This window comes from Hyla sarda, chromosome 5 (assembly GCF_029499605.1).
Source record: "Hyla sarda isolate aHylSar1 chromosome 5, aHylSar1.hap1, whole genome shotgun sequence".
Classification (NCBI taxonomy): Eukaryota; Metazoa; Chordata; class Amphibia; order Anura; family Hylidae; genus Hyla; species Hyla sarda.
The window spans coordinates 225,309,760-225,337,756 of NC_079193.1; the positions used below are offsets into that span (position 1 = coordinate 225,309,760).

Consider the following 27,997-nt stretch of genomic DNA (forward strand, 5'->3'; position numbering starts at 1 on the left):
CGATAGGCTGAGCGGCAGTGTGACGTTTTCGGCCTCGGCAGCAGGTGCCGGTGTAGTGAAGAGTTGTGTGTCTGACGTTCTCACACTGCCGCTTAGCCTATCACTGGCCGAGTCGGGACTTCGCTGCGGCCGGTGATTGGCTGAGCGCAGTAAGACTCTCCGACCACCAGGAAGAGAATCGTGGCGGAGACTGGACCCGGGGGAGCGAAGGAAGGCATTATGAATATTCATGCTCAACACTAGTACTGACAAGTCTCTCTCTGTAGAACAGTGTTTCCCAACCAGAGTGCCTCCAGCTGTTGCAAAACTACAACTCCCAGCATGCCCAGACAGCCAACATCTGTCCGGGCATGCTGGGAGTTGTAGTTTTGCAACAGCTGGAAGCACCCTGGTTAGGAAACAATGCTGTAGAAGCTGAAATAATCGCTATGTACATCCCACCCCCTGCTGTTTTAACCCTTTGTGGGCCTTTTATAGACACCATTGGCCCAGATTTATCAAACTGTGAGAGAATAAATGGAGATATTTTCCCACAGCAACCAATCACAGCTCGGCTAACGAGCTGTGGTAAAGTGAAAGCTGAGCTGTGATTGGTTGCTGTGTCCACGTTTTCTCTCACACAGTTTGATAAATCTATGTTGAGGACCACTGCCTTTTTCTGTGTGTGCAATAGATCACATAATGTGTATAAATTGCTATAAGCTATCTTGAGGTAAACCCATACAGTGAAGTACTGTGTAACCGTATTTGACTTCCATTTGGAGCACAATATAGCACATGACTGGGGTTTATTGTAGACAAAATGCCTGCCAGGGCCAAGAAACATAAGGTTTGCAGCTTTGTAAAACCACTCTTCCTGCTGCGGTTGGCATGGAATTAAATCCAAAACGTTCTTACACCTATTTTAAAACTCCGTGTAAACAGCAGTGGGATATGTGATGGATTTTGATAGAAATAACATAGAGAGCAGCTTCTGTTTGCTTACACACATACTGCGCTTCCTTTGGAGCCGTAAGATTCTATGAAGGATAGATGCACTGACAGGGCCTGTATACGGGACTTGGCAATGTACGAGGGGCTGGTCGGTCTATAATATATTCTGTTTCCAAACGACAAAAAAACAGTTAAAATAAAAAATAAATAAAAAAAAACACTGAGCACTTAACCTAACGCAGCATTAGTTTCCTTCAGCTCATTGTGGAGCGGCACGAGCTACAGAAGTGAGATCTGTCAGTTATTACAGCAGACAGGAATTCCAGCACAGCAGGTAATGACTTAACATTTTGCCGGTAATAAATAATGGATCAGCAGAGATTCATTAACAAAAGGGAAATAATCAACACGATGGCAGCTTAATATTGCCAGGTTTGGTTAAGAGCTGCCGCTGCTCACTAAGGGAAATTGTATATTCAAGTGGCTCATAGACAACTGAAAGAAAATGTCTGCAGCCCTAGAAGCTACACGGCAACCTGTCCTTTAAAATGTAAAAATTCTGGGGGGATTTATTAAAGGGGTATTCCAGGATTTTTTTTATTTGACTATGCTACAGGGGCTGTAAAGATAGTGTAATCCATAATATAGTGTCTGTACCTGTGTGTGACGGTTTTCTCACAATTCTTCTGCGATTTTAACCCCAATATTTATTTTTACCAGCATACAAAATGACTGTTGTCTCAGATTTTTCCCAGCTTGCAATGCGGCCGAGACCTGACATCACTAGTCAGCTGATGACAGGGAGCCTGTCTACTTCAATGGGTGGAGGGATCAATCTGCAACTAATGAAACAGCTGTAGGCACCCTGATTGAAAACCACAGGTCTTTTGTTTCAATGGGTGGGGTGGCTGATGTGTGGGAGGGAGGAAAATGGCATTGTGGGATTTGTAGTCAAAAAAACATAAGTCAAACAGGAAATACAAGTTCACAAATAGCTAGCCACAGTGTTATGGCAATCTCACAACATAGCCATTTAGCCCCAAGACAAGCGCAGATCCTTCCTAAGCATGTCCATTACTGCCTGCCAGGTACGTACTAAAATCACCTTATGCTGGATAACCCCTTTAAGGTTGGTATAGGTAAACAATTTTTCTACACCTTTTATTTTTGTGGTGGTAATGTGTACGTGCGGCAAATGCAAGGCATATGGCACTAGTACACATTCTTTTGAAATTACACTTCAGTACACCACTTTTTATTTTATTATATAAAAGTCTTTCTGGCTAACAATGTCACTGTAGATGTGGCTGCCTTGACTACTGCCTAAGATGTCTGACAAGCTTAGACTCCACGAAGACGACTTGGCAGCCGACCAACATATTTTATAAGAAGGCTCAGCTGGTGGTCAGAATGCTCAGGACTTGCCACACTTGTGCAGTGCCAAAATTGTTTTCCTGCAGCCCCTCTTAATCCAATTTTAAGTGCAGAGTTAAAGCCGCTTCTCACCTCTGATAATAAATAAAAGAAATAGACATGCGCCCTGTTCGATTGGGCTCTTGCCACCTGTTTAGTTAGCCTCCTCAGATAACGCTTTATAAAGTTGATATTTCTTGTATGGTATAAATGTGCACACTTGTCCAAAAGAGTGAAACGTCGGAGCCTTATTTATTTTTGGGTGTTTATGCAGTAGTATGTGGTGTCTTGTAATGTGTTTGGGCATGGTTTGTTAATAGAAGATACAGAATGCTCAGTCATTCATGCTTAGGCATGTTTACACTAGTGTCATATATATGGATGGATTTTTGCATCTGTATTATAGCTGGAAGTCCGAGCCTAACCATAGGTTGGATGAATGGAACTGGCAGCTGTCAATACAGGTCATCAGTTACATTCTATGGATGGGAAAATACATCTGTATTACTTTAGTGTGAAACTCACCTTTAGGCTGTATGTGACAGGTAAGCCATAGCACTATATATTTGCAAAATGGTGTACATGTAGCCTAGTGGTCTACCTGTAGTTAGTGGGCTAGGCCCAAAGCCTAATGTCCAGAATGGATTCTATGTATCCATTATTTTACATTTAAAGGGAACCTGTCCTAACTTTCATGCTGCCTGATCATCAGGGTGGTCCTTGGTGGCTTCTCTCTCATGATTGATAGATTTCTTCCTGTTTAGGGATAGGAAAAGATCTTTTAATGACGGTATGAAGGGCCGATGACAAGTAATGACAAGTTCCCTTTAAGTACAGACAAAAGCAAAGGTCTAAGAGAAGGCATTCTTATTAAATGACAAAAGTAGCAATCCCACGTGTCCTAAGATGACATGATGTGGGGACATGGACCCGCACCAGAGGGGAGAGGTTTTCTGGCACTTTTCTCCACATAAACATATATCTGACCATATTGATGTTAATCTAAAGATCTTAATGCCAAAGGAACATAATTTTGAAATCCTGGAATAAAAAAGTAGTAAAAGAGTTATGGAATAAATTGGTGACCATGGCAAGACATGGTATAGATGACCAATCGGGCACTAAACCTGCATGTAACATAGTTGAAAAGTTTTTGCATTGGCGGTAGTAACCTAAACTGCTTTGACTTGGCAGCCATATAGCTGGATTCAGATAAGGATGAACTTTCATAATGTATTCATTATTTATAAAGATTGCATCTATACTTTAAAGCACTCGTACAATTACTCAGTGTCCCCGGAGGTTGGTTAGGCACATTGCTAGAAACATCCATACCTTAAGAATCACTTCCAGCTGGTCATCTGTGTGCCGGCTATGCAATAATTTATCCAATTTTCCTCTGCTGATTGAGAGGGCTCTAATGTCAGAGGCCACTCCAGGAGTGAAGACGGAACACAGAGCTTGGATTGCAGCCAGACTCAGGAGCTGGGGTTAAGTGATAACAATGACTATGTTGTTAAATAATGTGATCGCTGGGACTCCTCCAGTAGCTGTTTAGGTGACCATACAAAGGTTAATTGGGTATAAAAATAAATGCAAAATCCTCCCCACAGCGCATAAGTAAGGCTTTGTAGGTATTTGCATGTAATAGGCCAGCATTGGCCATCTCTCCTATGAAATGATGGATATGCGTTTGTGGGTAAATATTTCAGAAATTCAGGGATGGTTTCTTAATTTAAAAAAAAGAAAAAATAAAAAAAAAAACTGAAGAAAGGCAGTCTTAGATAAAAAATGCAAAATTCTTCTAAAGGAAACAACTGATTTTTCTTGAGAAAATATGTCTGAAAATGCTTTTAATCTAAATTTAGTTGACTTGTAATTTACCTAATTCTAATGGTATATTTTTGTTGGTTCTTTTTAGGATGACAGTGATGGTATCCCATGGTCAGAAGAAAGGGTGGTACGTAAGGTGCTGTATCTGTCTCTCAAAGAGTTCAAAACTGCACAGAAGAGACAAAGCGATGACTGTATTAATGGGAGCTTCAAAACTCCAAAAGGTGAGTCCAAAATGATATCCCCATGTCACTACAATCCCTACTGATCTGGTTAAAAGGTTAAAATCCAGGTTATTTTATTAGTTTTTTTTAATTGACAAGTATTTAGCACTCTCATATTTTTCTGTAATTCACACTTGAATAGAGAGAACAATGCAAATATGTGGGCAGGTCTCCATTTAAATTATAATTAGGGCCGTAGCCTGGGGTAAAACACCCCTAATAAATACCCTTACGATATAACTTTAATTGTGCACAATGATAAAAATAATAAACCCAGCAAAAAAGAGGTTAAAACTAATTCCAGTTGGGACAGTAAACTGTATACGTGTTGGAAATATATACTCCAGTAGAAAAAGCACAGGCACTGCAGATACCTAATGTCCCACTGGATATGGTTTAAAATGTAAACACTATATAGGGGGAGATTTATCAAAACCTGTCCAGCCTAAAAGTTGCCCAGTTGCCCATAGCAACCAATTAGCACGCTTCTTTCATTTTTAACAAGGCCTCTGCAAAATGAAAGAGATCTGATTGGTTGCTATGGGCAACTGGGCAACTTTTCCTTTGCACAGGTTTTGATAAATCTCCCCCATTATATTGCCAGCCTCTACATGTCCCGCGGGTGTCCCGCATACTGTCAGTGAGGACAAGCTGGGAGTTGTAGTTTTGCTAATGCTATTGGAGATGTAAGCAGACAGCATACTGAGGGAGGGGGCGGAGACCTGCACAGTGAGGCCACGCCCCCTCCTTTTGAGAGGAAGTCAGACTAGTGAGCTAAATTAAAAGTATAATAAAAATAAATAAAGGTGCTAGACACATACAAATTAGATGTACATGGTCCGGATTAGGTACTGAGTGATATGTACCTAAGTGGATTAGGTACTGTTCCTGTTTTTCTGGTCCTCCATTGCTCACTGTTTCTGATGGCTTTTGGTTCAGGGATAAGACACCTCCATCTTGTTATATTTAACACAGTCCTGTCAGTAGGCAAATTAGGCTTTGGAGCCCTCTGCTAGAGCCCAGAACAGTTCAGCCCCTTCCCCAGATGGTCACTCCCCTCTGTGCATTGGTCACCTCTTCGACCAGTCACTTATCTGTCAATCAGGAGGGTAAAGGGCAGAGGTCAAGTCCAGGGGGAAAAAGTGTGGGAACTCACCCAAGATTTCCACTCAAGGGCTGGTCCTGCAGGACTTGAGCCCTGGTAAAAGGGTACCCCTAGTCAGCTCCAAAGCCTAGTTTGCATATCTTTTTAAACTCTAATATCTCAGCACTGTAGGTGTCAGTCAGCTAATAAGAGGTATCTGTGGATTTATGACCGTGTACAGCCATGCCCTTACTTTATTTCCTTACCTACTAACATGTCTGCCTTAATGACCTATTATGCACTGCACAGTATGGCACCTAAAATGTGTTTCACGAAGTCTAAAACCTTGCACTTTGTACAGAAGTTTGTGTAAGATTTCCTTAAAGTTTGTATTCTGGAGCCCTTACTTCTGGTTCTCTTGCTCACTTAAAGCTACTGCTGACCTGAAATACCCTTGGAGACAGCTCGCATGGAGATGAGTACTCTGGCATAGCTATTTTGTCCTCTTTTTAGCTCTGTATAAATAACCAAGGCTCCAAGTCATAAATCAATGCAGTGCTTCTGCCAACACCTATTACCATTTAAGCACACTGGAATGTATGCATTATATCAGGGACTCTGGTAGTATTTACATACAAAGATTTATGGCGCTCTTGTCTGCAAAATAGCATTATAAAGTGGAGCTACAAATGATCCCCTTGGTTACTATAACAAAGTGCAGACACACTTGTCTGCGTCCCAAGTTTGCAGCCGCTAACATAATAAAAGCAATGGTGTCTTAAAGCAGCAGAGCCAAATTTTATTATATTGTCCTCTGGACGTACAGTCTCACTGGATACACTGCTTTTCAAGTGTCAGTGGATGTGCCTAAATCCGTAACCTTTAAGAGCCATGAGAAAGTTTATCAAGCTTGTTTTAGGCCAAAGGACAGTCACTATGTAGCAGCCAGGCGTTTGCTTTATTCAGTCTAATAATACGTTCACAATGAGGTATCTCTGCTCACCAATTTCCGATCATCGTTTCTGCTTAGAGAATTAATCTAGTGGCCGCTGCTGAAATCCCTTGCGGTAGGACCGCACAGACCTGCGCTGTCGCATTGACAACAATGACAAGCTCATTCTTTCGTCAGATGGGAATGTGTCTACGGAAGGCCTATTCACAATAATGTTAAAAGAAAATGGTCAGTGTGTTCACCTACACTAAACCCAATACACTGGGTTGTAGTGTGGGTGTACAGGAGCCCAACAAGGGGTCACTTACTTACATATGTCCAGTATGTCCCCCAGAAGACCCCCTGCTGAATTCAGTGAATAGCACGCAGGGGGAGGGCTTCTCTGGCTCAATTTACATATTCATAGTCTGTGACTCTACATCCTAGTGAAGTGGAGTCCCAAAGCCCTGCCCCCTGCATGCGATTCACTGAATTCAGCAGAGAATCTTCAGGGGGACCTACTAGACATATGTAAGAAGGTACCCCTCATTGGACTCCTGTTCACCCACACTATAACTCAATGTATTGGGTTTAATGTGGGTGAACAGGCTGACAGTTTTCCTTTAAAGGGGTAATCCAATTAATTCTATTAACAAAAAATATTAATCCTTCCAGTACTTAATTAATCCTTCAGCTGCTATATGCTCCACAGGAAGTTCTTTTCTTTTTGAATTTCCTTTCTGCCTGACCACAGTGCTCTCTGCTGACACCTCTGTCCACTTTAGGAACTGTCCAGAGCAGGAGAGGTTTCCTAGGGGGATTTGCTCCTACTCTGGACAGTTCCTGACATGGACAGAGGTGTCAGCAGAGAGCACTGAGGTCAGGCAGAAAGGAAATTCAAAAAGAAAATAACTTCCTGTGGAGCATACAGCTGAAGAAAAGTACTGGAAGGATTAAGATTTTTAAATAGAAGTAATTTACAAATCGGTTTAACTTTCTGGCACCCAAAAAAATAAATAAATAAAAATAAACTGTTTTCCACTAGAGTACCCCTTTAACTACTCTATTTTGTATGGTAAAAAAAAAAAAAAAAAAGAAATGAAAAAAGTTAGTGGAAGTTAAAACATTTCTAGTGTTAAATGGGACATTTATAGCATACAGCAGCATCTTTTTTTAACATCCATTATCCTTTCAAGTATATAAAACATATATGTTAAAAAGAAAAAAAGGCAGCGTGAACCCAGCCTAAAAGTAATGAGTAAAAATGTAAAGCCCATCCAGGTACGCGGATAAAGGTCATGCTGGAGTGCTAGCAGGCATGACAGGTCAGAGATTGTTGATTGTTCTCTGATACACATGGCTGAGAATGTTCTCCATGTTCAGGTGCCCTGGGGTTCTCCTCCGAGGCAGCGGTGCTGGAATGTGGCCATGGGTCAGGTGTCCAGGTCACATCTAAGGCCACAGCAGCTTGTTTGTACTGGTGGGACGAGGCTGTCGAGGGTCCTTCTTGGAGTCCTCAGTTTATTAAAGCAGCTGTTTTTGTTGGCATCATTGTTGGCCATTTGGTTTGTTTTTCTTAAACAGTCTGCCTTATTGAGCAGCTTTCTGGCCTTTTCACAATGCCCCATCTTTAAACCTGCAATATGTATCAATGCTCGTTATTTTACTGGTTCTTTCCTGTTTGTCTAGGTTTTTATTATTCCCTTTGTGCGTAAATGTAGTATGTTAATAAGTGGTGTTGGAGTGCTGAGCCCTGAAAGGACTAACCTTTGGTTAATGCTGTGATGTACCGTCGTCTTATAAAATACCGCAGGTAATAAAGGATATAACTACTCTTCGGTGAATACTAAATTCATTTTTGTAGACTCAATGACAGCAGTTAAAATTAGAAGCTCTGCCAAATGGCCCTTTCAATAATGTTTGTGTTGCGTTCACCAGCCTCTAATATTTGCGTTACATAAATATCATTAGATGTCGTAACAAAGAGACCCAGCCATGATTAAAGGAATGATCATCTCTGGTTCATAGGACTATTAGGTTACCGTGGCTATAAAGCTATTTGGAATGGGGTTTATTGTGAGACAGGCTTCCTTCTTACCATGAGCAATATAGAAAGCATGTTAGGCTTGTGTGTTTATTGGCACCAGTTATATTGAAGAATCTCTGTTAGTATTGGATGAGATCTGGTAACAGCCTTAAGCTAAATACTGTAAAGAGGTGTGCAAAAGGTTACGTACAGTGTATATATGATATAATATACACATGCTACAATATTGTGTATACAAATAAAATGTCTAGGCAGCAGTCTGGACATATTAGAACTCTTAGTACTGTGTAGACTTAGAAGAACAACATTACCTAAACATGACAGTCATCATTTTGTAAAAACCATTGTCTTATAATAGGCATTCACAGTAATAACTGCAATTTGACCACACTGTGTGAAAAAGTCCTTACAAGCCATGGTGTGTGTGTGTGTGTGTGTGTGTGTGTGTGTGTGTATATATATATATGTATGTATGTATGTATATGTATATATATATATATATATATATATATATATAATATTATATAATATTTTTATTTTTTTATTGGAGGTGAATGTGGTCATAGGTTATCTGTATGGCTTTCTCCTTTCTGCAGTGTTGTGTGTGCACTAAGGTCAGTCTGCCAGCCCTCCGTGCCAAACATTAATATTCATGGGTGAAACTATAGCCACGGGGCCCATTTAGGTGCAAAAGTATTAATTACTTTTTTCTAAGGAATTCCAAGTTGGTGGCTTTCTGCTGTAGATTTATTTGCGAACTTCACACTTCGTTTTTTACATACGGGTGCCGGATCCGGCTGCGGGAGGGGAAAACCGGGCGCTCCCGTACCCCAGCCGGATCAGCCCGTAAATCCATTTACTTTAATGAGCCGTCCGGAGTCAAACGGTGACTCCGGTCGGCTCAGTTTTGACCCGTATCCGGTTTTGTGACTGGACCTAAAACCGTAGTACACTACGGTTTTAGGTCCGGTTGGGAAACCGGATAGGGGTAAAAAATGAGCCGACTGGAGTCACCGTTTGACTCCGGTCGGCTCATTAAAGTAAATGGATTTACTGGCTGATCCGGCTGGGGTACGGGAGCACCGGTTTTCCCCTCCCTCAGCCGGATCCGACACCCGTATGTGAAAAACGAAGTGTGAATGCAGTCTAAGTTAGTGGTGCTCATAGAAACATTGAAGAAAAAGACAAGCGCGCTCACCACATAAGTTGCTTCATCTGTGCTTCATCTGTGCAGTTTATTTGAAATCATCCAGATACAGAGACAAATGTGCAGGGGGACGACAAAGGCTTCGTCCAAGTACACCTCCCTCCTTTGTTGTCCCCCTGCGCATTAGTCTCTGTATCTGGATGATTCCAAATAAACTGCACAGATGAAGCACAGATGAAGCAACTTATGTGGTGAGTGCGCTTGTCTTTTTCTTCAATGTTTCTATGAACACTGTGCTTTTTGTCTATACAAGTTTTGCACCACCACTACCTGTGAATTACAGAGCTACTGCCAACAGTTTTTTTTTTTTGAAGGGGTCATGATTCAAAACATCGCCACGCTGCAGTGCCAGGTAGTTTTTCTTCTCATTGGATGTATTAGTGGTGCGCTACATCTGTCCCAAGGCAAGCTAAACTATTGGCTCAGTGTGCCTTGAAAGAAACAATGAAAAGAGAACAAAAAGTGCTCCCTTGTGTGATACCTTTTGAATAAAATAAGTTAAATCTGGTGAGGCAAGGATCAACTCGTAAAAAGTATATAAATACTGTAATATATAAACAAAAATAAATATGCCTGCAAAACATCAATTTAATAATGATCCCTAGATAACATAAGCAAATTGTTGTACATAGTATATTGAATTGAATTGATTTTTTGCAGGTATTTTTAGTTTAGCTTTTTATATATTTCGGTATTTATATATTCTATGCCGGATATTATTTATAGGTATTATTTTTTTCATTATTTTTTATGATTGTTACTCTTTATATGTACATATATATGTTAGCATTCTTTGTACTTCCGAAGAAGAAACTGTAGTGACTGTAGGCAGTAATGCATAGAGCATCACTGCTTAATTTACAGAAGCAGAGACTTCGGTCAAAATGGCATAGTGACATTGTATGCCTCTCTGCTCAGTGAACATCAACAGGGGTCCATGTGCCGAGTGGTTACTTTTCAGGAAGCATAGGCAAATAGACTGAAGGACTCCACTCCTGAGAGGCACAAAGCCGGTGCTAGGGCCACAGCATATCAATTTGAAAACCGTATGGAACCGTGCAGAAGGTTTTGGACTTTGCACATGAGAAGTGCACACCGAAAGTTTTTTTTTTTTTCTTGAAATTTCAATCAAATAAGTGAAATTTTATTCATGATGGAGTGAAAAGTTAAAAACGTATACGTTTTTTTTTTTTCTTAAAAAACAGATTCAACTGGACATGTTTTCAACTTTGTACACACGTTTTAATACAGTTTAGTCCGGTTTTGAGGAATCCGTTTTTCATCACAAACCTGATAGGGGAACTGTATTGCAAAAATGTGGTGTGAATCCAGCCTCACCCTGTGGCTTGCTATATTGGTAAACAGTACCATTAAGAGTACCCTGTTCTGTTACTGGTTACGATCTATGAAGTCTTAACAGTTTCTTGCTAGGTATAAATATGTCATCTCTTGCTTTATGTATTTAAATTACCGTATATACTCGAGTATAAGCCGACCCGAATATAAGCCGAGGCCCCTAATTTCACCCAAAAATCCCAGGAAAAGTTATTGACTCGAGTATAAGCCTAGGGTGGGAAATACATCATCCCCCCTGTCATCATCCAGACCCCCGTCATTAACACCCTCATCATCATCACCCTGTCATCATCACCCTGTCATCATCCCCCCTTCATCATCCCCCCTTCATCACCACCGCCTGTCGTCATCCCCCCTTCATCATCCCACACCCCCCCCTTCATCATCCCCTTGTCATCATCCCCACCCCCCTTCATCATCCCCTTGTCATCATCCCACACACCCCCTTCATCATCCCCTTGTCATCATTTCCACCCCCCTTCATCATCCCCTTGTCATCATCCTCTTGTCATCATCCCACACCCCCCCTTCATCATCCCCCTGTCATCATCCCACACCCTCCCTTCATCATCCCCTTGTCATAATCCCACACCCCCCCCCCTTCATCATCCCCTTGTCATCATCACTACATGTCATCATCATCACTGCTTGTCAATGTCTGATAAAGTGGTCTTCAACCTGCGGACCTCCAGATGTTTCAAAACATCAACTCCCAGCAAGCCCGGGCAGCCATCGGCTGTCCGGGCTTGCTGGGAGTTGTAGTTTTGAAACCTCTGGAGGTTTGCAGGTTGAAGACCACTGCGGCCTTCGACATCATTCAGCCCCCTCTCACCCCCTTTAGTTCTGTACTCATCTCCGCTCGGCGCTGGTCAGTTGCTGCAGGACTGTCCGGTGGGGAGGTCGTCCGGTGGGATAGTGGTTCCAGGCTGCCATCTTCACCGGGGGGGCCTCTTCTCCGCGCTTCGGGCCCGGAATAGAGGCGTTGCCTTGACGATGATGCAGAGGGACGTTGGTAATGAACGAACCTCTGCGTCGCCGTCAAGGCAGCGTGACTATTCCGGGCCCGAAGCGAAGAGGCCCCCCCGATGAAGATGGCAGCCCGGAACCACTATCCCACCGGACGACCTCCCCACCTGACAGTCCTGCAGCACCGGACCAGCGCCGAGCGGAGATGAGTACAGAACTAAAGGGGGTGAGAGGGGCTGGATGATGTCGAAGGCCGCAGTGGTCTTCAACCTGCGGACCTCCAGAGGTTTCAAAACTACAACTCCCAGCAAGCCCGGACAGCCGATGGCTGCCCGGGCTTGCTGGAAGTTGTAGTTTTGAAACCTCTGGAGGTTCGCAGGTTGAAGACCACTGAGGGCAGAGAGTTCACTCGAGTATAAGCCGAGGGGGGTGTTTTCAGCACGAAAAATCGTGCTGAAAAATTCGGCTTATACTCGAGTATATACGGTATGTGTACTAAATGCTGAACCAGAAATTTCTGCAGCTTCAGGAAAGGACTCTGAAGTATAGTCAATTCCATGAAAACTGCCTCCCCCAACAAATAGGGGATGCCTCTACCTTAGAATTTAGAACTGTCTAGGTCAGTTCATCTCAATGTAGTTTGTTAATGTTTTCATTATTTTTGCCCGTTTTGCAGGTTTTCTTCTTAATGGTCAGTCAAAAGGATCAGGGCAGTCCTCAGAAAACGAGAAGGATGACACGTCTCAAAGTTCTTCAATCGCTAATAGTGTAACGTCTTCGGATTCAGAAGATGGGCCTGTCAGGAAGAGGTTGGTCATGTTTATATATTAATCTGATAGAATAATGGCAATGAATATTGCTGTATGTGTTTTATTGTGTTGCATAATAGATTGGTACATAGAATTTGAAAACTGAGGGGGCGTGCTTACATGTATTCCTACAATATTTTTTAATATACCCTTAGGGTAGGGTCTTGTGCTGTATTTCACTGCTACCCATTAACTTTAATGGGTAGGGAAACACGCAGCAGTCAATACGTAGCAAAATATGACATGTGTGACCTTACCCTTAGAAAGGAAATGTAGTCACTATTAGTGCCTATGAAATCAATAGCTCCATTGTGGGTATGAGGCGGTATTAGTTGGGATATTGTTCCGCTGGTCTGCTGACGTACACCACAACGTTAGTTTAGCTTCAGGTGTGAGAGTGTAACTTAAAGGGTAAATGTTCCGAATGCTGTTTTTGCGCTGCGGGGGTCGGTCATGCCCCTCATGACATCCCAGCCGTCACGCCCCCTCCCATAGACTTGCATTGAGGGTGTGTGGCCTTGATGTCACGAGGGGCATGGCCTACCCCCGCAGCGCAAAAGCAGCATTCGGAACATTTACTTCCGAATGCTTGCCATTGGAGTACCCCTTTAATTCTTCTAACCATTATTCTATCGCAATGTCTTGTACCCTTTTCTTCTGCATTTACAAACAACCTGGGGGTTCTCAACACCACCAGTATGAGATGCAATTGACTAACAGTTGTAGTATTTTCTATACTGACTGACATGGCTTATGACAGGACTCCTCCATCTGAGACTTCACACGTGTCCTTCTAAGGGTACGTTCACACATACGCAGATTTGATGGGCAAGATTTTCTGCTGCAGATTTTAATATAAACTGAATGAGCACAGCTTCTAATCTGCAGTTACAAATCCTGCGCGTCAAATCTGCACAAGATCCTGTATGTGTGAACGTACCCTACTGGTCTATTCACACGTACAGTATTCTGCGCAGATTTGATGCACAGTATTTTCTGCTGCAGATTTCAATGTAAACTGAATGACTGAACACAGCTTGAAATCCTGCGCATCAAATCTGCCCAGAATACTGTACGTGTGAATAGACCCTAAAGGTGATAAACAGCCGATGAGCAGCCAAAACATAGTGAATAGTATTGATTCTCTTGTTACAATGACGCCTGACAAGTGATGGGATATATTAGGCAGCAAGTGAACAGTCAGTTCTTGAAGTAAAATGATGCAAGCAGAAAAAGGGCAACTGTAAGGATCTGAGTGACTTTGACAAGATCCAGATTGAGATGGCTAGGTGACTGGATCAGAGCATCTCCAAAGTGGCAGGTATCAAAGGTAGATCCCATTAGTACTTGCCGAAAGTGTTCCATGGGTACCAAAGTCTCAATAATGATCATAGGGTGGGTGAATACTAGCCTGTCTTGGCCGAACCCACAGAACTACCCAAAAAAAGTAAATTCTGAATATGATAGAATGGTATCAGAACACACAGTATATCACAGTTTGCTGCGTAGCCCCGTCCACCGCTAATAGCACCTACAAGGGGCATGTAAGCATTAGATGTGGGCCGTGGAGTTATAGACAAAGGTAGCTTGGTCTAGTGAAACACATTTTCTTTTACACGGGTGACTGGGTATGTGAAACTTATTTACCTGGGGCAATGATGGGTCAGGGCGCATTATGGGAAGAACGCTAGCTAATGGGGGGGGGGGGGGGGGGTGTTTTGATGCTTTGGGTTGTTCTCTGCTAATAAATCTTGGGACCTGACATTCATGTGGGCTGTATTACTTTGACACATATCGCATACATAAACATTGTATCGGACTGTGTTTACCCTTTCACAGTGTCTAATGGCAGTGACCTCTTCAGCAAGATGATGCTCCCTGCTATGCTGCAAAAAATGTTCAGAAAAGGTTTAACCCCTTCACACAGAAAGCCGGAATATATAATCTTTCACTGTTAATTGATTGCTTATAATAGTCCTCTATGAGTACTTAAAAAGTGTAAAATACGTATAAAAAAAAAAGTCCCACCCTTATAACTGTCCTCTTTTCCTATTCTATAAATACATTTTAAAAAAAAGGTAAAAAAATAAACCTATTTGGTATTGCCGCACGGAATTGTCCGTACATTTTAAAATTCTAATTGTTCTGATCCGACATGGTGAACAATGCAACTGTTGCAACAACAGCAAAAAAAAATCCAAAATTGCTGATTTATGGTCACTTATGTGAAAATAATCATAAAAAGTGATTGAAAAGTCCAATCTAACCCCAAATGGTACCAGTAAAAACTACACATCACAGTACAATGAATAGCCCTGATACAGCCTCTTATGGTGTATAAAAATGCTTTTTTAAGCATACTTATGTTCTTTAAAAAGTTTTTTTTTTTTTTTTTTTTTATTTGAACAGAATAAAGAGAACATGTCATATTGTCTGTGAAATGCACTGCAAAAAATGAATCCCACCCCCTCCACATTTTTTTGCCTAAGATGTTGTGGTAAAATGAGTGATCTTTCTGGGCTCTCTCCCTTGTAGCCGTGACATCTCATCACATTCAAATCTCCCGTCCCTGCTGCCCCTCCCTTCCTGTCTGCTTAGCAAAAGACCAGAAATATGGATGGGGGAGCTCATATTACTACTTAATAGATTTTAAGGTAGAAAGTTCTCAGGCACAGTAGTTTCCTTCAGAACAGACTCGCTGCTGTTTTATCTGAGAAACACTTCCTTCTGCCTTAAAATCTAATGAGCCATAATATAAGGTCCCCTTTTTTACACCTAAAGGGTCAAGTCCTCAGCAAACAGGAGAGGAGGGGGAGCAGGTAGGGAGCTTTGCTTACAGTAAGTGAGACAGGACGTCACAGCTGTAAGCCAGATAGCTCAGCTGAAAAGGAGAGATCTGTGCAGTATGGCTTATAACACTAGATTAGTAAACTGCTTTATTATACTTTTTGACACCACACACAGGTTGTTTATTTTGCTGGACACCCCCTTTAAGGTGTTAAGGAACTTGATAAAGGCTTCAATGTGTTACTCTTTATTAGTTTGTCTGTGGCATGTGCTGGAAAAAACAAGCCCAATCCATGAAAGTACCATTTTGCCATTTGCCAAGGATCTCCTACGAACTCATTTATGTGGGTCACAATGAAGGTTTTGCCTCAATGGGTCAAAGCTGTGCTGGCACTATGGGGTATCTATACAGTGTTAAGCAGATAGTTTTAATGTTCTGGTATATAATTGTTATGAAAAGTTTTTTCTGTTAGGCTTAGGAAAAGTGTTTCTGAAAATGTAATTAGGCCATAAATAAAACTAAATATAATGCAATGTAGTCTTTAGGCTTTCTACTTTTAATGTGGTCAAAACTGAACTTTTGTGCATGTATTGTACAGATAGACAGACATAATGTGTGACCTGTTACAGAACAAATATAATCTCAGTTTAATTGTGAGAATTCAGTCAATTGTGTTGCTCGCCTTGCGCCGAGAAATCGGCATGAAAGTGCAGTGAAATGTGTGAAAAGCATTGTTGACTGACTTTTCATCGCTGTCTCCATTTAAATGGTGTAATTGATGCCATGGTGGAAATCTGTGTGCAGACGCTGGCTCAGAAATTGCTTTTTCAGTTGGATCAAACCTAAATGGCTAGTGAAAAGCTAATATTCATTCCTTGCCTGAAGTCTGTCTGGGGACCCCTAGCTGCTTGGGAAATGTGCCATGCTTGCGCCTTCATAGCCTTTGCCAAAGCTAATAGGGGTTAAGGTAGAAGAAAAAATACACATCTAAACTCCACAAGGAGAAGATGGAATATGCTGAAGATTCCTTCTGGAAATAAAATAAGCTTGTTGCATTATGATATTAAGTATCAGCTGAATGTCTAAATGATGTAGCAGCAATGTCTGATTGGAAAAAAAACTTTACTACCACCAGTGTACTTTACGGCATCGTTCGACCGACCATGGATGCCAAATGGTTTGCCTGACTGTACTTGTTGGCTGCTGTGGATTAAGTGATTTTACAGACAGCAGAAAAACAGACCCAAAAAATAAAAACGAGCCCCAAAACATTTTCATATGAGATTATAATTAAAGGAGTACAACAAAAATAGAGAAACCTAGCCGCACAGCCACCATTTGTATTTTGATCTACTTGCTTCTCAGCATAATTTCAAAAATGGACAGGTTTGCTGGGAAGAAAGTAGATCAAAATACAAATGGTGGATGTGGGGCTATGTTTCTGTTTCTCTATTTTTGTTGTATAATTAAAGGAGTACTGAACGTATTGTTTAGATACGTTTTATAGATATGAACTGTTAAGATATGACACCAAGTTACTTTTTTATTTTTTTTTACGCATACGCCCTTGACCATGCAAAGTCCAGAATTGCATATTTTTGGTCACTTCATATACCCCCCCCTGACCTACGAAGGCCCCGACATACGCTCATTTCAACATACGTTGGCCTCTCAGATCATGTTGAAGGCAGCATTAACATACGATGCTTTTGTATGTCGGGGCCATCGTATAAACGAGCGCAGACTGCTTCAGCTTCTGACGGATAGCTGTTTACGGTGCCCCGTGTGGTCCGCTGACGATCACTTACCTGTCCTCTGGGCTCCGGAGCTACTCTTCGGGATTCCGTGCATCGTCGGCGCTCTCCATCGTCGTCATCACGTCGCTGCGCACGCCGTCCCATCATCCAATAGGACCGGCGTGCGTAGTGACATGATGGCGGCGACGGAGAGCAAGGATGCCAGGGAAGCAGAGGCCTTGCCGGAGCATCGGGGACACCTCGGGGACGCGGCGACAGCGATGGAAGGCGACATCCAGGGCAGCGGTGACTGTCCGGAGCGGCGGGGACACGTCAGTATAACCTCCAATACCAGTGGACTTCAACCTGCGGTGCTGCTGGGTGTTGTAGTTTTGCAACATCTGGAGGTCCGCAGGTTGTAGTCCACTGTCCTATACTTTAAATTTCACGGATCCCTCAACATACCATGTTTTCAACAAACGATGATCCATTTGGAACGGATTACCATTGTATGTTGAGGGACCACTGTACTATAAAAAGCAATCAAAAAGGCACAGCAAAACAAAAATGGTACCGATTTAAAAATGACACATCAAGGGACAAAAAAATTTACCTACATACATCGCTGTATATGGAAAAATAAAAAAGGTATAGGGGTACAAAAAATTATTATAATTTTAAGTTGTAAAATAAAATAACGCCTATATAAATTGCGTATCAATGTAATTGTATGGAACTACAGAATAAAGATAACATGCCATTTTTACCAAAAAGGGCACGGTGTAGGTATTGAAATCCTCAAATTTACAAGAAGGTGAGAAGGAAAAAACGAAAATACAAAAATTCCTTTGTCCTCGAGGGGTTAAGGGTAAATTTTTGTTTATACGTGGCCATTTTTTTGTGAAAAATTTTAACTGTTGGCATTTTTATTAAAACTCTTAATATATTAAATGATTTTTAAAATGAACTGTATGTTAAAAATGAAGTTATCGTTATTCTGACAGTATGATTATGGCGATGCCCAATTTAAATATAACTCTTTATGGTTAGTTCACTACCCACCACCAGTGCCCCTGACAGCCATAACTTTTATTTTAAGTTTTTGTCTGTACACATTGTGTGCAGGCTTTTTTTTTTTGAAAGACAAGCTGTACTTTTTATTGGTATGTTTTGCGATACATGCTACCTTTTGATTATTTTAATTACACCTTTTTGACCTAAATTAGCAGTTTTTGCTCTTTTGTTGTATGCAGATCACTGTGCAGAATAAATAACATTATTGTTTTGTAGTAAAAGTCTTTACGAATGTGGCGGTACCTATTGTTTAGGATTTTGAATTCTTTTTTTGTGATTATACAGTGCTTTATTGGGAAAGGAGCATTTTAATTTTATTTACATTTTATTATTGAAAACCTTCAAATTATTTTGATGCTTTTTACTTTTTCCCTGTTATACTATACTTCAGTTCATCTGTACTGCAGCATAGTATATAACTGTCAGAATGCACTGACTGTTTGACTGTGAGAGTCAGCCTATGGCTAGACCTCACAGGCTTTCATACTTGGCAGACGGGAGGCCATCTACTGGCATCCTGCTGCCATGGCAACCATCAGAACCCCGCGATCACATTGTGGGGTCGCCAAACGGAGACAGCGGGAGCCCCCTCCTCTTGTCAGTCTTATAGATGGCGTGGTCAGTGCTGACCACCACATCTGTAAGGTTAAAGCTGCTGAGACCAGCGTTATCTCTGTCTTGGCAGTTGCCACAGGATCCCCGCTGTGATTGACAGCTGGATCTAGCCACCGATCTCCTGCTCCAAATCCTAGAGTGCATATAAAATACATGACTTATCCTGTTGTGGGAACGTACCCATAAGCCCTCTAGCGGGAAGGGGTTAAAGAGGACCTTTGGCCAACCCCACAACTATGGATGTCCTGATCATATGATCAATAATACAAAGTAATTTTTTTTGTCAGGTTGGAGTACATCTGCACGTTTTTTGAACTTTCTCCCCTTAAAGAAAAACTTAATCCACAAAATGTCAAATTTTCCATAATGAGGTTGGCCCACAGCATGTCCCATTTTCTTTTGAACTTTGGACATTGATTTGTTGGGGATACATCTGAACTAAAAGCAGTATACCCTCCTTACCAGTCCCCTGCTACCATATCTTTCCTGGCTCCCTGCTGGTCTCCTACGGCGTCTTAATGATGACACATCATCACTTGAGATGCGTGAACAGAGACCGGTGATGGTCAAAAACAGCCGAGCGGGCTTAACGTTTACTGATCACATCCTTAATGACAGCTGCTTCCATTCATGTAAGTTTACCCTTTGCAAGGTGATCAGTTATTTTGTTAGCAGTATACTATATATAGTATATAAACATTTTTGTTTTTGTGATGTGTTCTCACGGACTCCTGTCCCTACTTTTGCTGATGGTTCTAGGTTTTCTGGGTACGTGGTCTATGGGGAACAGTCTGTTTCTTGTAAATGTCAAGCAGCGCGGACACGTTGTCATCGGGACAGCCTTGAGGGCCTGTTCAGTGTTAGGTCACAACTGCTGAAGTCAAGAGTTTGTGGTGTTCTGTCAGATGCTAAAAATTCATGAGTCTTCAGGTTTTAGCCACTGGCTTCAAATACAGTATATGTGACAGACGGGCTTTAAAATAGAACTGTTCTCTAAGAATACTCTTCCAGAGTCTGTGGAACTGATGATCAATTCTGACCATAGTTTGACAAAACATGTTACCATGAGCTACTTGATAAGGTGTATGTGTGCGCACACCCCTTATCATAACATCAAATGTCTTATACTGTTTGTCTTATTGTATCTCACTATCAGCTGGGAAACTTAGCAGCGATTGTCTTCTATTTAGCCTACCTGAGAGAGTGCATGTCATTGGTTTCTAGTGTAACTCGTTCCTGTGGCTTACACCTAAATTTGACCTATCTTTACTGCCCCATTCTGTCCCTTGCAGACAGGATTACATTTAGGATAGAAGTTTTACCATTGTTGAACCTAGTAATAAGTTACTGATCCAACATTGGTAAACTTCTATCCTAAATGTAATCCTGTCTGCAGGGTAGAGAATGGGGCACAAAAAATAAGAATTTCCTAGAGCACAGTGCTAACAGGACCCCAGTATTTTCATTTTCAGGGGTCAGGGTGACTTTCTAATCTGATGTCTGAAATAAAGTTGCTAAAAACTTTGCAAAGCCCTTAAAAATGTATTCAATCAAACCTATGCTTCATTTTTATGCCAAACAAGTCTGTCATTAAAAAAATTGTCATATCATTTTGACCAATATGTCTCGCCCATGCCTCGCCCCAAGGGACTTTGGTGTCTTCAGCATTCTCAACAGTGGTACAATTGTTATAACTATGGGGAAAGTGCCAACCCCCTTTTTATGGTAGTATTTCATTTAAAATATATTGCTATGTCTACACCTTAATTTTCATTTGAGTTATTATCCTTCTTTTGGGGCAGGTCTTGCTTACAGCTGTAAAGCTTCCTTTTATGTCTTGTTTAGATTGAGATGGCAGATCTCCCAGTATCACAATAGCAGCACAGGAAAATCTTCTCATCTCCCAGGAATCCATTTTTGGCATGTCATTATTCACATAGTGTACTTTGGGCAAGTGAAAGGTTTCTGTCTGTCATAATGCACCCAAACAGTGTACCTGTATGCCTCAAAATGCAGTGCGAATGGTGCTTAGCAATTGGTGAAAATGGCAGATTATCTTTTGATTCACGGAATCGGGGAACTCTGTATCATGCTCAGAGCTGCAGACATGGGCAGCGAAAAAAAAGATTTATTTCTCTCAGCCAATGGCCATAGAGGTCATTGCTGAGCTGCAGCATGCATGCCTCCTCCCTCCCCTACCCCTCCATCCTTGGTTTCCAACACTTAAGCCATTTTCACACATCTGGAGATTTTGGAGTCCTGTTGAATTCAATGGGATTCTGCTGCGTTGTGCACAAGTCAGGAATTTACGCTCCAGATGTTTCTGGCATGGAAATTCGGTTTTGCATGTCCACAGAAAGAATGAAGAGGATTGTGAGAGGAGCAGACATGCATGCTGCAGCTCAGCCCAGCCTCTATGGATCCTGAGCTTAGAAAGAAAACATGATAACTTTGGCTTATAACTTTGAAAACAGCAATCCGCTAAGAGAACTGCCCATGTCTGCAGCTGTAAAATTTATTGTACTATTCTTAAGATGCAGAATGCCACTTCCTTTGCCAAGCTTTCGCATGTAAGCATGACCTTGATGCAAATGAAGATTCGATGGAGGAGGAACAATCAGGGCATCTAAACAAAAGAGCAGACACAATTCATGAAGTATGTGAAAGTATTTCCAGATTTAAAATCTGCTTACTATTTTATTGTCTCGGGATATCAAAGGTATCACTATGGAACATGGTTAAAGGTGAAATCCAGTATTTAACTTCTTCCCTATCCATGCTTGTCATTGTGCATCTAACCCTATGCCTTCTGTTCTCTCGTGGTAGGATTTTTCTTGGGGAGAAAGGTGTGTTGGTCAAGTGACGGTGTGTTTAGTACTGAACATGTGGAAATTCCTCAGCTCTCAAATATATGTATTAAATCTCCTGAATGTTGATCTTATTTATTTTGTTCTTTAGGCCAAGGCTGCAAGCACAAAGAAAATTTGCCCAATCCCAGCCAAACAGTCCGAGCACAACCCCCATTAAAATTGTGGAGCCATTGCTACCCCCTCCAGTTACTCAAATATCTGACCTCACCAAACGCAAGCCCAAGACAGAGGATTTCCTCACATTTTTGTGTCTTCGAGGTAACGTTCTCTCATAATAACTTTAAGTAACAAATTTGTGATGTCATTTTCATGTGTTAACTCAGATTCTGCTACTCAAATATATAACCTAGCTGAAGCTTATGATTTTTTTTTTTTTTACAGTTCTTAAAGGAAATCTGTCATCAGAATCACCTGCACTAAATCTGTTAAACAGGCTTGTAGTGCGGGTGATCCTGATTAAAACGCTTCTTACCTCATTAAAAACTGTGCAGCGGTTTGCCCGATATCTTTTTTAGTTATATGGTATTCCCAGGCTTGGGACTCAGTGGGAGGTCTGCAGCATCAGCACGGACTCGCTTACGTCATTTTCGCCGGGCGGAGCAGCTGCCCGGCTCATGAATATTCATGGCTGCCTCATCGCAGTCTTCCTCCTGGTGTAGGTCACGTGGGTAGCGCCGCACACCCGGAAGCGGCATTCTCCTGCATATCTATCTGTGCAGGAGAACGCCGCTTCCGGGTGTACGGCGCGTGGCGCATGCGCGGTGCTACCCACGTGACCTACACTGAGGAAGACTACGATGAGGCAGCCATGAATATTCATGAGCTGGGCAGCCGCCCCGCCCGGCGAAAATGACGTAAGCGAGTCCGTGCTGATGCTTTAAAAAGTCTGTCTAAAGGTTCATGCAGGTTACAAAGCCCACATGTACATAGATTGTACGGCAGCGCTCATGGGCCATATAGGTCTTTATTATAGAGATGTACAGCTGCCTACAGCTGTGTATCTAGAGGAGAATACCTCCATATTATCCATATAGACATGCCAAGAATTTATTCTTGGATTTAGTTGTAAAATTAAAATTTATGAAAAAAAGTGCTCAGAATCTGCACTCTTGTTGACCTCGTTCACACTTGTATTTTGAAATGCAGAATCTTTCAGCTGTAAATGATGCTCAGAGTTTAAGTGTCAAAGAGGCTGTGCTGGGCCTCCTTCTGCCCTGCCGGGTGTTCACTTCCAGGCACTGAGCTATGCACATCATTTAGTCACACCAGGGAGGGTTGAGGGGAAGAAGGACACTCAGCATAGCCTCTTTGACACCTGAGCTCTTAGCATAATTTACAGGGGACAGATTCCCGTCAAATTGTTTGTCCAGGAAAGCCAAATTTTGCTCCAGTGCTGGGAGTGGTTTAAAAATAATAAACATACTGTACTTCCCTGGTCCCTGCAGCTGACACTTCTGGTCTCTTGCTGGACTCTGCTTTTACCTGGTTCTGTGTCATCCTGACACCACAGGACCAGCCTGACTGCAGCGGTTTCCTACCGCAGTCAATGATTGGCTAAGTGGGAAATCCTGTGTGGTTGGGACGACACAGAACCTGGAAGAAGTAAAGACCAGCGAAGAACAAGGAGCGCCAGCACTGCAGGTGTGGAGGAGGTGAGCACAGCATGTTTATCATGTTTAAACACAGCCCCAAATGTTGTTTGTTTTAATGTATCATTTCTCCCATTGCATATACAAATACTGATTCATAACATGGCTGCCATACAAATCCTTTGTTTCTAGGCTCTATTAAATTATATGACCAGAAAGCATGCCTGTTGTAAAAATAATTCTATATTTGGGGGTTATTCAGTACAAATATAAATAAATAAATATATATGCTGTATATGGATTGTGAATATGCAGGACTCGGTGAGGCCTTAGTGCAGTGTTTCCCAACCAGCGTGTGCCTTCAGCTGTTGTAAAACTACAACTTCCAGCATGAGCCAAAGGCTGCTCAGGCATGCTGGGAGTTGTAGTCTTGCAACAGCTGGAGTCACGCCAGTTTGTAAACACTGCCTTAGTGTATAAAAAGTCTGCTAGCGTTTTGTGGTTTAGAAAGACCTTTGTACTCTGTCACTGCAACAAGGTTTCTTTCCATAAGTTACAGACAGATGATTGATACCTTTCTGAAATGAAAAAACATGCACATGTGTTTACCATTGGATATATTTGACGTTTCTGGAAGCTTTCCATTCCCATGATTTAAAGGGAGTGACAATTGAACTATACAGACTTCGGTGTTAGATGACAAGTGACATTGCCTGCAGACTTCTTGCATGTTGTAGGTTATGCACAGGAAAATGTGCTGTTTTTTTGTTAGTTCTAAATAGTTCTCTTGGAGCACAAGAAATCTCATACAAGAAAAACTTCTCCCCTATCTGCAAATAGGGAATACGTTTTAGATCGTGGGGGGGTCTTTACGGAGGCCCAGCTCTCCTTTGGAGCGGTGTGTCATGACCCCCGCCCCCTCCATATAACTCTATAGGAGAGCCAAAGATAGCTGAATGGCTCTCCCATAGAGATATATGAAGTGGGCGTGGCAGCCCCATGCTTTGGGCGGGGGTTGTGACACGCCACTTCCGGGGAGCATAGCCTGAAGATAGGTGATTTTTTTTTTTTGTATGAGACTTTTCTTTTAAAAGGAGTTATCCAACATAAGGTGACTTTAGTACTTGCCTGCCAGACAGTAATGGACATGCTTAGGAAGAATTTGCGCTTGTCTTGGGGCTGAGTGGCTATGTTGTGAGGCTCCCTTCCATGCATGCTGTGCTTGAAACTACAATTTCCTGCAGCCCTGTGGGGAATGATCTCCCTCCCACCCAGCGGTCACGCCACTCATGGAAGCACAGACAGGCTCCCTTTTAACACCTGACTAGTAATGTATTGTCTCTGGTTGCACTGCTACCTGGGAAAACCTGAGACAACACTCATTTTGTATGCTGTTAAAAATAAACATTGGGGCAAAGATCACATAAGAATTGTGAGACCAGCCATCAAACATAGGTACAGACACTATATTATCAACTACGCTAACTTTACAGCCTCAGCAGCATAGTCAAATAAAAATATAAAGATAAACTGGAATACCCCTTTAAAGGGGTACTCTGCCCCTAGACATCTTATCCCCTATCCAAAGGATAGGGAATAAGATGTCAGATCGCCGCGGTCCCGCTGCTGGCGACCCACGGGATCGACGCTGCGGCACCCCGCTGTTATTACTACAAAGAGCGAGTTCGCTCTGTGCGTAATGACGGGCGAAACAGGGGCTGGAGCGGCGTGACGTCATGGCTCCGCCCCTCGTGACATCACGGCCCGTCCCCTTAATGCAAGTCTATGGCAGGGGCGTGATGACCGCCACGCCCCCTCCCACAGACTCGTATTGAGAAGGCGGGATGTGACATCACGAGGGGCGGAGCTGTTACGTAACGATGCTCCGGCCCCTGTATTGCCCGTCATTACGCACAGAGCGAACTCGCTCTGTGTAGTAATGACAGCGGGGTGCCGCAGCGGAGATCCCGTGGGTCCCCAGCAGCGGGACCGCGGCAATCTGACATCTTATCCCCTATCCTTTGGATAGGGGATAAGATGTCTAGGGGCGGAGTACCCCTTTAATGCTTCAGAATCATGTCTTCATCCCATTTATCAATAATAGTGAGCACCACATAACTATATTCTGATGCTTTCTGGATATTTTTGTTTCATCTCAGGGCTTGTATAGCTGGTGGCTTTCATTCCTGAAATTACCATGTAAGCAATATTTGGCTTTGGCTGCCAACATTTCAGAAACTATCTTTTAGGACCCTAATCCCCACCGGTCTCCGAGCCCTGCCTTGCCATCAATGATGACTGCACGGATGGCCTACTCAATTGGGGAGATTTATCAAAACCTGTCCAGAGGAAGAGTTGCTGACTTACCCATAGCAACCAATCAGATCACTTCTTTCATTTTTGAAAAGGCCTCTGAAAAATAAGTGATCTGATTGGTTGCTAATATGTTGCTCTGGACAGGTTTTGATAAATCTCCCCTAATGTGAACATAGCCGAAAACTCACTCAGCAACTCAATACTGTGTCCGTTTATGTGACTATGTTGCGCTTATTAATCGAATCAACCTGAATAAGAGAATTAAGCCCCAATGTCCCTTGCTTAGAAATGGTTACACTTAAGAGTCCAGATAAAAACATATGGTTTCTACTAACATAAACATGGCTGATACTCTGCCAGCGAACACTGGAAAAAATAATGAAATGCTCTTTTGGCAAGCGGCAGGCATTGTCGATGCTTACAGTTAATCCAGCAGCCTGCTCCAAGACTTGAATTATTTCATCAGTTCTTTAAATGTCCTGAAATTAGTCTGGAACGAGGAGTGCTTGTAGCTGTGATAGAGAAAAACCAGTTTATATCAACATTCAGGCTGCGCACAGCACACGCTGTTATAGTCACTGCTTGGCAGCGTGTCATCGGAGGTTTAGTGCACAAAGAACAGAATGCACACCCCTGGTACGTGCAGCGATATGGCTTGTCGGATGACACACATCTTAACAGCGTTTTGCGCTGCTTTGGCATCAATTTTACATTTCATAATCATTGCTTACATCACAAATGTATAAAAAAAAAACCTTAGCGCATTAACATTCCCTTACTGATAGACATTCTAGTATAGAAGTCCAAGCTGCATGTCTAACAGGCTTTTATGGCTATCATGGTCACACCACCAGTGTTTCTTACATACTAGATAAGACTTCAGAAACTAATTACTGTATATACTCGAGTATAAGCCGACCCGAATATAAGCCGAGGCCCCTAATTTCACCCCAAAAACCCAGGAAAAGTTATTGACTCGACTATAAGCCTAGGGTGGGAAATACATCATCCCCCCCATGTAATCATCCAGACCCCCGTCATCACCCCCCCCCCCCTCCCCCTTCATCATCGCCGCCTGTCAATCCCTTCATCAGTGGTCTTCAACCTGCGGACCTCCAGAGGTTGCAAAACTACAACTCCCAGCATGCCCAGACAGCCATCGGCTGACCAGGCATGCTGGGAGTTGTAGTTTTGAAACCTCTGGAGGTCCGCAGATTGAAGACCACTGTGGCCTTCTTCATCATCCCCCCCCCCCCCCCTTCATCATCACCGCCTGTCAATCCCTTCATTAGTGGGCTTCAACCTGCGGACCTCCAGATGTTGCAAAACTACAACTCCCAGCATGCCCGGAGTTGTAGTTTTGAAACCTCTGGAGGTCCGCAGGTTGAAGACCACTGCGACCTTCGTCATCATCCAGACGCCCCTTTTGTTGCGCATGAACGTCCCTGTGCGTCGTTGTCAAGGCAACGTCACTAGTCCGGGGCAGGCCCGAAGCACGGAGAAGATGCCCTCCCGGTGAAAATGGACAGCCCGCAACGACTAACCCTCCCCATCGGACGGTCCCTGCAGCATAGATGGCCCGGACCAGCTCACCCTTCCTTCCCACCGAGGGGAGGTGAGTAGAAAACAAAATGGGGGGGGGGGGGGGGGGGGCTGGATGATGACGAAGGCCGCAGTAGTCTTCAACCTGCGGACCTCCAGAGGTTTCAAAACTACAACACCCAGCATGCCTGGACAGCCGATGGCTGTCCAGGCATGCTGGGAGTTGTAGTTTTGCAACATCTGGAGGTCCGCAGGTTGAAGACCACTGAGAAGGGATTGACAGGCGGAGAGTTCTCGAGTATAAGCCGAGGGGGGTAGTTTTCAGCACGAAAAATCGTGATGAAAAACTCTGCTTATACTCGAGTATATGCGGTAAAGAAAAACTGTAAATACCTTGATATACTACAGTGGAAATTCTTTTCCGTTTGAAACACAGAGCTGTTTGCTGACATCATGAGCACAGTGCTCTCTGCTGACATCTGTCCATTTTTAGGAACTGTCCAGGGTAAAAGGAAATCCCCATAGCAAACATATGCTGTTCTGGACAGTTCATAAAATGGACAGAGATGTCAGCAGAGAGCACTGTGCTCGTGATGTCAGCAGACAGTTCTGTGTTTTTCACTGGAGTACCCCTTTAACACCTCTGCCTACAGACTCGCACAGC

General features: G+C 42.7%; 1 protein-coding gene across 2 annotated transcripts in view; it reads left to right on the top strand.

Annotated features, from left to right (window-relative positions):
* JARID2 (jumonji and AT-rich interaction domain containing 2) overlaps positions 1-27,997 on the top strand; it is a 159,699-nt gene that overhangs the window by 64,253 nt on the left and 67,449 nt on the right. For both annotated transcript variants that reach the window (XM_056521214.1, XM_056521215.1), the window contains exons 2-4: positions 4,268-4,403; positions 12,671-12,803; positions 21,975-22,144. In XM_056521214.1, the coding sequence (XP_056377189.1) occupies positions 4,268-4,403; positions 12,671-12,803; positions 21,975-22,144 (439 nt within the window). The remainder of the gene's footprint in view (positions 1-4,267; positions 4,404-12,670; positions 12,804-21,974; positions 22,145-27,997) is intronic.